The sequence below is a fragment of the Cylas formicarius genome, unplaced genomic scaffold, assembly GCF_029955315.1.
Source record: "Cylas formicarius isolate icCylForm1 unplaced genomic scaffold, icCylForm1.1 PGA_scaffold_5__7_contigs__length_24384050, whole genome shotgun sequence".
Classification (NCBI taxonomy): domain Eukaryota; kingdom Metazoa; phylum Arthropoda; class Insecta; order Coleoptera; family Brentidae; genus Cylas; species Cylas formicarius.
Window position 1 is genome coordinate 23,395,778 of NW_026844341.1, and position 11,507 is coordinate 23,407,284.

General features: G+C 40.4%; 1 protein-coding gene across 1 annotated transcript; it reads right to left on the reverse strand.

Moving 5' to 3' along the window:
- Positions 1–5,467: 5,467 nt before the first annotated feature.
- On the reverse strand, positions 5,468–11,446 carry LOC132701869 (endoplasmic reticulum chaperone BiP). The gene is made up of 5 exons (XM_060670121.1): positions 11,287–11,446; positions 10,850–11,002; positions 8,764–9,670; positions 8,315–8,674; positions 5,468–6,277 (listed from the first exon to the last, which is right to left on the reverse strand). The coding sequence occupies exons 2-5, from the start codon at positions 10,969–10,971 to the stop codon at positions 5,699–5,701; spliced, it is 1,968 nt and encodes a 655-aa protein (XP_060526104.1). The 5' UTR covers positions 10,972–11,002; positions 11,287–11,446; the 3' UTR covers positions 5,468–5,698.
- Positions 11,447–11,507: the final 61 nt, after the last annotated feature.

Here is an 11,507-nt window from a genome sequence, read left to right on the forward strand (position 1 = left end):
GAAGAAACCCGGAGCCAGTATCACATTCAGTTACAAAAAAAGTGCAGTGGAAAATTCAATTGTGATATCATAAAAGATCACGAAAAAGCAGGGAAATAATATGGAAAAAAATACAATAGAAAAAATCGTTAGTGAAAATAGAGAAAAAAATGTTTATCGACGATTATAATAGAAAAATGGTAAAAAAACTAGTTTGTAGATTACCAATAATTTTGAAACCATCGCTTCCAACAAATAACTAACTAGTAGACTTAAACGGTCCATTTTTATAACGAGAAGAGATGGGACTTTTTTAGATACGTTGGTAAAATGTGATATCCATATGCCGCTCAAGATTATAGGCCGATTATTCTAGTTTGAGGACAATGCTAAATCAGCTTCAAGAAAGCACTTTTTGCCGGGTGTCACCGCAATCCAAAAATTAAAGAATTTCTCCGAAAATTCTCAAATTAAGCCATAATGTTAATAACAAAATAGGCCGTCTAAAAAAGCAAAGTAACCGTTTTCGCATATCGCGTCTATTTGTACTTGCTAAAGTTGCTAAATTGCGAAATTTCGACAGTATTTCTTCCAATTTTGTTTCGAAAATAAAAAAAAAATGGGTATATTGAATTTGCAAGAAAAACGGATAAGACGGTCGTTTCGGAATTGTGCCCACAAGAACACTTTTATCCACGCCGATGCCGCCATAGGTACATGTGAGTACGGATGTGAGTCACATAATGAAACAATTTAACCAAATGAACGAGGCGCTATTAATAAAACGAACTGTAAAAAGAAGAATTATAAATATTCCAAGCGCGTGGTCTTCAGTCGACAATATTATACTCGGTGACCGAATTTATACAGACCCGCTGTTTGTTTCGGTCATCCCAGGTGCAAACGATTTTACGAAAACGTGTCGTGGAAATCCGTGGAGCTTCCAGGGTAAGGTTGTTACGGCGAAGGCTGCCGCTGTAAATGGCAACAGTGCGGAGGGAGGATGTAGGCCGCCGCCGCGCTGTTTCTAGGTGCGCGTAATGGTGGAAATTTGATCGTGAAAAAACCGTCGAAGGCGACATTCGATGATGCGTACGTACCTTCGTCGACCCATGCGAATGGTTGCGTGTTAAACGGAGCTTCGATTCTCTGCAAGAGGTTCAAAAATGAATCGCCCCTCCCTTGATTAAACAAACTTATTACTAAAGTGTCCTTTACATTTTTTTTGCGTAATATACTATTTTCCACTACCTACGTGTTCATCACGATTGTATAGAAATTATAAAATGCAACTCGTTCAGACCGTCATTAATTGAACAATCGCCCGGTTGTGTATAAACAAACTTTCAGCCAAAGCGTCGTTATTAAAACTTGTTGTATAATATACTATTTTTCACTCCCTATTCTGATATACCCAAAGCATATGGTCTGCATTCATAACGGTTGTATAGCAATTATAGTACGCTTAAACTTGTTCAGAGGATCGTTGATTATACACGTTCCGCTCGTGTCTAAATAAACTCCCAACCAAAGAGTAGTACATAAAACTTGTTGCATAATATACTATTTAAAATACCCAAAGCAGTCATCACGTCACTCAACAAATATATTCGTGCAGATTGTATGGAAAGCATAACATAACATAAATTAACCCCCATTAACACTCACCCCATTCGTATCCAAACAATCTTGCAAACAACGCGTCTTTTATAAAATTTGTTTCATAATATACTATTTTGCACACTCTAATATGCGCAAAACGTGTGTTCTACATTCATTCAGTAAATGCCCATTGAATAAAAAGTATAATATTCAACACGTTTATCAACTTGTTCAGAAATTCATTTATTAAACACTCGCTTTGCTCATATCTAAAACTTATTGCATATTATAATATTTTTTGCTAGTGCATCATTCTGTAAACGTATTCGTGTCGATTGTATAAAAGGTATATCATGCAACATTTCATTCATGTATTAAACACCCACGAATACAGTGTTAATGCATCATATACTTTTTTTGCTTGTCCCTGGTCCGTCCGAAAACTGTTTAAATATTAACGAATTGTACATCCAGCTTAATAGTTTATCTGTTTATTTATTTACCATAAGACGGCGGGGAAATTCAAGCAGCCCCGACCCCTTCAAATTCTCACCCCAATAATTCATTGCGCGAAGACATTTAACCCGCTCTGCGACGGCATGCAAGTTACACGTCGCCAGGGACGCCGCCAGGATGTCCTTAATCAACGTTACTGTGTTAATTAAAGTGTTAAATTAGCGCGAGACCCCCCTCACCCCACAAGCACGAGTACTACGCGTTTGGTTATTCGATTACCTGCGGGTTTTTTTGTGATGAGAGAAGGGTGAGGCAAAAAAAGGATCGAACTATGTCCTTTGTTCGACGTTCCCTCCTGAAGGTGGCAAACTAAGCATCCAGTATATCTTTCCTGATACTAAACGAGAAGTACTTGTATGTACTGATTTTCGCTTTTATCAGAGAATTGAGCGTGGCGTTTTAAATTACTAATCGGATGATTCTTTCAGATGCAAACAACGATTTTACTCCGTTTAGTGGGTTACGAGCGTCCTAACCTCACTTTTCACAGGCGGCACTTCCGCGAGACCGGGTAGCGGGTTTGAAAACGTTCCGAACGGCCATTAAAAAATGTGGAACAAAGGCGTTTATCGGCAAAAATTACTAGAGCACGGTGTTAATGAAAACGTTTGGTTTCAAATCGGGTTAGTTGCCCCGCGCAGACTTGCCAACCGATAACGAAAAATGCTGCAGATTTTGGGAAATTTTCCAATATCTCGAGCTAAATTTTCACCACGTCATATCGCAATGAAAGCTCAGAACATAGTCATTAAAATTAAAGTTCATGGCTATATAAGTTTTAAAGAAGAAGAATTGGACGATGTTTAGTGTGCATAATCTGCTTGCAAAAATTAGAATTGAAATATTTAACTTGACGTCCCAGAAGAATCGATTTAGATATAGTAGATTGATTCACTTTTTTGCTACACTTTTTTTTTTGTTAATTGGCTAAACTTCATTGAACCTACGTTTTTCGCTCTCTATAATCGCTAACAACCTTTGCAGCTCTAATTGCAGCGTTGCCGAATCAGTAAACTTTTAAAATTAAACCAATTAACGCTAAAGTTAATCAAACTATGGCGTTAAGCTAAATACAAGCCAAAGGAACGCTTTAACGAGCCCCCTCTCTCCGCTACTTGGCGTAATTAATACACCATTCTAGACGTTAAACAATGTGGCGGATACCGATTTTCTCCTTCAATGAAACGAGTCGAAATAAGATTCGGTCGCCGAAAGGCAAACCCGGGCAGGAAATGAACTATCGATTGAGGTTATTAGTTGCCTTTTTGGGGTACGTATTCATTTGTTTGGCGGAATCGGCAATTTGTGCATATCCAAGACATTGTACCACATTCTAATTGGCACGTGATTACGATTACCCGTACACACGTCATAATTGATATTTTAATCACAGGTTCTGTAGCCTAGTAGGCGGTCTGGGGCTGTTTATTTAATAACAGAAGTATTAGCCTTTGGTTTAAAAGACTGTGCTTCAAGGCTCCTTGTCAAACCTTAGCTAGCGATCTTAAGATGTTTGTTATCAACGAATTGCTTTAAACAAAAAAATCGTTCAGATCAAACCGCCGAAAACAATTATTCGAACGGAGGTTATTTTATGTTAACGATCGACCTACATCCTCTTATAGCGCCCCGCCACCCCTTAAACAAACGGGCAATAAAGGAAAAGTACAGGCCGTAATACGGGCGCGTCTCATGGGCCCCCTCGGAAGGCCGCCCGGCCTAACGGGGGCGAATTGCGAAGAATAAATTTATTTAAGGCACTTTGCGGTATTGAGCTGTTACCGGACCGGATCTCGTTTGCGCTTGCGCCTCTCCGAAATCCTGAGGAAATCCGTTTCGGTCCCCGCCGCGACTACTATCGCGACAAATAGCCGGAAATAGCCATTAATTGAGTGAACGGAGGATTAAAAAAAATCTTCGTAAATTTCGTAAAAACTGTTTTGGGAAATTATTAACCTGTCCGCGCTTGAAAAAGTGACGTTAATCCACCAACCAGACCGTGAGAAGCACGGTGTCTGACGCTGGCCTTTGACGCTATAGTTGGCCCCGTGCCAGGATTTGGTGGAATTTTATAGGGCTCCCGGTCAGCTGATCCGATACCATTGGGAATGAATACGTTTCGCTTTCAGCAAGAAAATTTTTTGAATCGTCACGTCCTAAAGATGCTGTTCTTAAAGGCAAAGTGCCCTGAAATTTTCCTTCAAATGTCATGGAAAACTGTGGGAAATTGAAACAGAGCAATCACCTCGAAATATAAAAGACAAAGTTTCATAAGGACACTTTCAGTGCACCTGGGTAACCAATATTGGCTTTACGTTTGACGCACGTGATGGTCGTACAAAACAAATTAATATTCAAGACGTATATTAACTATCACATACATCGTCCTCCATGTACCGCTAGTGTGTACACGGCATACCAGGAATTGTCATTTCGATGTGTCGAATGCCAAAGGACCTGAGGTTATTGCTATTCATCTTTAGACTGCATTCACAACTATTTATATTTTAAAAATCAAATCAAAAAGCACGAAACTAATAAAAATTACATATGTAACGTCCAATATGCATTATAAAAACTGACTTTAGCGCCGTCTAAAAACAAATCGTCGAAGCTTTTGTGCCAATGTTAATTGGTTGGTTGTTCAGGAATTGGCGCTGCCAACAAGTGCTGTCATCTATCGGATGGGGGCCAAATTACTGGGCATACAACGTTATTTGGACCTGTCAGTGGTAGATTGTTGTCCAGTCTCGACAATCGTAATTTGGCCGTTGTTTAGTAGAGTTCAAAGCGGCACATTATGTAAATACTTAGTATTTTTAGGTCGAATACCTAAACTTGTTTGATTTTAAAATCTTGAATACGGTTAGTAACGCTCCACAGTTTTAAAGGTTTATCTGAAAAAACGGAAGACTAACCAAAGTATCACGGCGCGATGGGAAGTGTCATTTTCCAAATGTCACTTTGTTCGCTTAAGTTTCGGTGCCCTGATCAAGTTAGTTTTAATTCTTTTTATGACTGTCGATTTGTTACACATTAGTAACAACAAAATCTTTGCTTGCGCATAAAATGCGTTCCAGCTTTAATCCCTTTCAAACGTTGGAGTCTGTTCATTCATCATTTGTGTGCGATAAAGAAGTGATTTGTTCAGCGTGGTGTTAAGTTTTGCTGATTTTCAAACAAAAATAACTTATATTCGCGTAAGTATTAAAAAAAAAATCCAGCCTCAATTGGTTTTCACACTATCTCAAGAGGTCCAAATTTCTGGAATAGATCAACTTTTAACCCATTTTGTCCTTTTTGGCACTTCATATGGCCGCACCCTCATTACCTTCTGTTATCCGCTAGCAATAAGAAAAAAAGCAACATACACAACTTAGCAACTATTTTTATTGGAAAAATTACACTCAAAGGACGCGACCTATCACTGGGTCTCAACCCTCCAAGTATCCAAACAATAAATAAATAAACTACAAAAAAAAGAGAGAAACACGCAATCCCACGTAAAAAAAAAAACAGGCGTCCGTACACCCGCACTCTCTCGCGCACTATTTATAACAAACTTTGTTCAGTCTTTTTCGCGACGGTCTCTCTATCTGTCTCACAGCTCGTCCTTGAGGTCGTCGTCGTCGCCACCCGTCGGCGGCGGCGCCCCGCCCGTACTCTGGTACAACTTCGCGATGATTGGCTGCACCACATCTTCCAACTCCTTCTTCTGTTTTTTGTACTCGTCCGCGTCGGTGTCCTGGTTCTCCTCCAGCCACTTGATCTTCTCGTCGATCGCCTCCTCCATCTTGGTCTTATCGTCGCCGCTCACCTTCGCGCCCAACTTTTCCTTGTCGCCCAGCTGATTCTTCAACGAGTACGCGTAACTCTCCAGCTCGTTTCTCGCCTCCACGCGCTCCTTCAGCTTCTTATCCTCGTCCGCGAACTTTTCCGCGTCCTTGATCATGCGATCGATGTCGTCGGGGGTGAGGCGGTTCTGGTCGTTGGTGATGACGATCTTCTCGCGATTTCCGGTGCCCTTGTCCTCCGCGGACACCTGCAGGATGCCGTTCGCGTCGATCTCGAACGTCACCTCGATCTGGGGCACGCCCCTCGGCGCCGGCGGGATCCCGGTAAGGTCGAACTTGCCCAACAGGTGATTGTCTTTGGTCATGGGACGTTCGCCCTCGTACACCTGCGCAAGACACGACGCGTCGTCATACCCCACCATCCTCTTTTATTATTTAACCTTTTTCAAAAATCGCGAAAAATAACGTAAAATGGTTAAAGGCATTTTCCGCTAGCTATGTTCCGGTCCCCGGGCGCTGGGAAAAGAATTTTATTCCTCTTTTAATTAACCTAACCAGTGAACTGAACCAAAGATTTTGTAAAAACCAATGCGATGTTATTTCTCCCGACTTCTTAAAAGAGCGTTTCGACGCGACTGCGTAACATTTTTGTTAAGTGAAATACTTCTTTAAAGCGAAAGGATCGCCAAAATGTTGTAATTGCTTTTCTTTTTGTCTCAATTTCTATTATCAATTGCTAAATATACTTGTTGAGGTAAAAACAATATTAAAAAAATAAATTAATTATTCTAGAGGATTACACACTTTTGTTACAATTTCTTTCATATTAAAATAAATAAGAACTAAAAGTTCAGATTTTCACGAAATTATATATTTTCACATGACAATTGTTTCTACAACACCCTGTCTTTATCAAATGTAATATTTACAAAATGACCATAAAACCTTAATGTTGTGAGAATTTAAGTTCAATGAAGGAGAGGTATATTTTCCAATAAATTTAATTTTCTACTTTTTGTGGCTGTATGTAAAATACCAAAATTGTCGTCAAAAATGTGTTTTTCTGATCTGATCTACCTGTTTGTCCAATATAAATTTTAGGACAAGATCCGCATTTCAACCTGTAGACACCTGATTTTTGGGATTTTCCTATTATGTTGTTAGTTCTGAAAGCTATTTTTAAACCACATTTTGACAAATGTTTTGACACTTTTTCACTAGGTTCTCCTATGTACGTAATTGTTTTAAATTGTTCGTGTTCTGTAGTAGGTTTCGAATAAATAGAGTTTACTGTTGTCTGGATTTGTTTTTTATTTACAATTTTATCTATAACGGACGGATTGTAGCCGTTGTTCAGTGCTATTTGTTTAATGATATTAAGTTCTTTGTTGTAATTTTCTGTTGAGAGTGGCGTATTACGAAGTCTGTGTATAAAAGAGTGAAATGCAGCCATTTTGTGTGTATAAGGATGATTTGAGCTGTTATGAACGACTGTGTCCATGTGTGAAGGAAAAATTTAATTCGTTTTGCGTTTTCGTAATACTTAAGTCTAAAAAATTAACAGAATTATCCTGTTCAATCTCGATAGTGAATTTTATATGATTATGTAATAAGTTAATGTAATTCAAAAAAGGATTCAATTGTCTGTCCGTTCCAACAAAGCACGTATCTATACCACCATAGAAAACTTTCACTTAAAGGATGTTCTAGTATGATATTTTCCAAATTATCCACACATATAGTAGCAGGTAATTTGTAAATATTACATTTGATAAAGACACGGTGTTGTCCAAACAATTGTCATGTAAAAATATATAACTTCGTGAGAATCTGAACTTTTAGTTCTTATTTATTTTGATAAATGGATTTTCGTCAAGTAAAAGCCACCTCAGTTTAATTCTTTCATATTTGTTATGGAACAAATGTCTTTTATAAAACCTCTTGAATTTATAAAACAAAAACTGAGGAACGCAGACCACGAAGGTGGTCTGCATTTTTTTTCTAAATCCGTAAAAATCTGTGAAACATTTGCGAAATCACAACCAATTACTAAAATTTTAACACACTCTCCAATTTTCACGATTAGCAGTTGGTAACTGGAAGAATGTTATATAAGCATAGGGTATTATTATAAAATTAAACGATTGTAATTCAACATCGGCATTTTTAAGGTTATAAGAAATAAGGCGCCGCTTTTTTCTATTCGATTTCAAAAATAAGGTTAAGGACGCTAATTTTTACCGCGGTTTCGAAAACTTAAGGAATTTATAATAATTGTATTTAGTAATTTACACTGACAACACTCTATCCCACGTTTAGAAAAATAGGTTTTAAGCGTATTTTTTATTTTAATACTCATGACGGAACACGAAATTTTTTTCACGTAACCTCAGAAAATATTAAAATTAAATACGGATGCTTACCTGGATGGTGACCGTGTGCTGGTTATCCGAGGCGGTACTGAAAATCTGGCCCTTCTTGGTCGGAATGACAGTGTTCCGTGGGATGAGTTTCGTCATGACCCCGCCCACCGTCTCGATACCCAAAGTCAGCGGGTTGACGTCGAGCAGGACGATCGCCTCTGTATCCTGCTCGCCGCTGAGCACGCCGGCCTGCACGGCGGCACCATACGCGACGGCCTCGTCGGGGTTGATGCCCCGGCTCGGTTCCTTGCCGCCGAAGAACTCCTTCACCAGCTGTTGGATCTTTGGGATACGGGTCGAGCCGCCTACCAATACGATCTCGTCGACGTCCTTTTTGTTCATGTCGGCGTCTTCGAGTACCTAATTGTTACGAAAATGTTAGGGCGGCGTAAGGGTTTCGACCCTGATATAATTAAAACGTTGGAACCGGGGTTTTACTCTTCGCTCACCTTCTGCACGGGTTTCATCGTCGACCGGAACAGGTCCATGTTGAGTTCCTCGAACTTGGCGCGCGTCAGCGTCTCGGAGAAGTCGTCGCCCTCGAAGAAGCTCTCGATCTCGATGCGCACCTGGTGACTCGCCGACAGCGCCCTCTTCGCCTTCTCCACTTCGCGTCTCAGCTTCTGCACCGCCCTGTTGTCCTTCCTGATGTCTTTGCCCTTCTTCTTCTTGTACAGTTTGATGAAATGGTCCATGACGCGCTGGTCAAAGTCCTCGCCGCCGAGATGGGTGTCGCCGTTGGTAGCGACCACCTCGAACACGCCGTTGTCGATGGTCAAGAGGGAGACGTCGAAGGTGCCGCCGCCCAAATCGAACACCAGCACGTTCTTCTCGCCCTCTTTCTTGTCGAGGCCGTAGGCGATCGCGGCCGCCGTCGGTTCGTTAATGATCCTCATCACCGTCAGACCGGAAATGGTGCCCGCGTCTTTGGTCGCCTGACGCTGGGCGTCGTTGAAATAGGCGGGAACCGTGACCACCGCGTGCGTCACTTTTTTGCCCAGATAAGCCTCCGCGGTTTCCTTCATTTTGCCCAGGACCATAGCGGAGATCTCCTCGGGCGCGAACACCTTCTCACCCTGTCCGGTTTCGACTTTGACGTGCGGTTTACCGTTCTTCTCGATTACGCGGAACGGGAAGAACTTGATGTCGTGTTGGACGGCGGCGTCGTTCCAGTCGCGACCGATCAGACGCTTCGCGTCGAACACCGTATTCTCCGGATTCGTGGTCAGTTGATTTTTGGCCGCGTCGCCGATCAGACGCTCGCCGTCCGCGGTGAACGCGACGTACGACGGCGTTATACGGTTGCCCTGGTCGTTGGCGATGATCTCGACGCGTCCGTTTTTGTACACGCCGACGCTGCAATTTTCGAGACGTTTTTCGAAAATTCGCAAACCAGAAGTGGCGAAATATCTCAAATTTAGAACTCGATCACCAATCTACGGTCACCTCACCATTGGGACACCTCGTATACACGGGACACATTTACCGCAATTTACCGTCATATCTCGGCAAGTGACTAAACGAAATTCGAATTCTTTGAGTGGCGCAAAAAAAATATATTTTATAAATTATAAACCAAAAGATTCTACTACCAACTATTACGAAAAAATAAAACGCAAAATGCTCAAATATAAGCACAATAATTTTAAGCGGTGATCCTGCGATTTGAGTAAAATGTAGTACATTGGGATATAGATAACAGAATTTACAACAATTTTTCGTCCATAGTTGCCAAATTTTTAATTATCATTTCTTTCAGACTTGTTTTTCCATTTGAAATATTTTCCAAGTTTCTGAAGTTTTCTACCTATTCTGCCTTTGTTGATTTTTCCTAATATCGATAACGCCTTGCCCCGTAGTAAATTTGCTACTTCCAAAGTGCCTTTCCTTTCTCTCTCATCTTCATAATTGTTGTTTTACTTAATTTATTTTCCATTTAATTTTATTTTGTTTATTTTTAAGAAGTTTTATATTAATGTTGAGAATTTCATTTCTATGTTACAGTCAAATTGATAGTATTAAACATTTTATACATTTCTCATAAGTAATAATTTTTTCACAATAATTTTTAAAGGCTAATTGCCCTAAAGTCAACACATTTCAAACACACAAAACAAAACACAGTTCAAAGGCAAATAATTGCCTTACTTTTTTTTTAAAGAAACTTCCACAGGCTACTGTTTAGCAATCTTCTAGATTCCTCCTCGTCGGTTGTTGATGAACTGAACTTGCTGACGAAGCAGGAGAAATTCAGAAGATTTGCAAATAGTAATCCGTTATTTACTTTGACAATTTGTTGTCTTTTTTAAGGCAAATTTATCTAACTGTATTGAGATAAGTAGAGAACTTGACATTATTAAATACGCATTAAAAAATAGTCACCGCACCGTCAACCGCAACCTATCGACGTCGGTATCGCTATTTACGACCAGTGATAATCGCGCAAGCGATTAGATTTGTGCTTAATAGGGCAAAAAATGATGCAGACAAAAAGTTAGGTTATAAAAGTCGGCACCATCTTGAAACGCAACTCACCAGGAGTAAGTTGTTCCCAAGTCGATGCCGATGACGGTCCCGAGATCGGGTTGTTCCTTTCCACTGTCTGCCGTGATCCCAGCAAGGAGGCACAGTGCCCCCAACGCCAAGTATAACCTCATCTTGTGTCCTGTTCTCGCGTCCTTAACGATTCTGTAAACGAACACGGTAATCGTGAAACGTGGAACGCTTGGCCATAACGGTAAATATCCCGTCGGTCAACGGACCCCTAACCGTTTTCGGTACACGCTGACACGTCAGCCCATAACGAACCCTTTTTTTACCGATAAAATAAGGAATTTCTTTACATTCGATATTGTAAAAGCACTACCAACGCAATTTTCGAGACGAAAATCCTTAACCCGGCAAGTCACAAACAAGACCGATCGCATTTATTTTTAATAACTATCGAGACTTTCTTGCAACAATATACTTACCCGTGTAACAACGTAAAGATCTACAGGGAGACGAAATTTTCGAAAAATCGCACGAAATTCGCGAACTTGTGTTCACAACGCTAAATTTTACTTAACTTCTCTCGCGACTTTCAATCAAAACTGACATGAAGACGGACCCAGCCTGTAAAATTATAAGCATAGATATTACCCGTGGTAAATATTGATTGGTTGAAATGCGACGAGTTTGTCACTCGATTGGT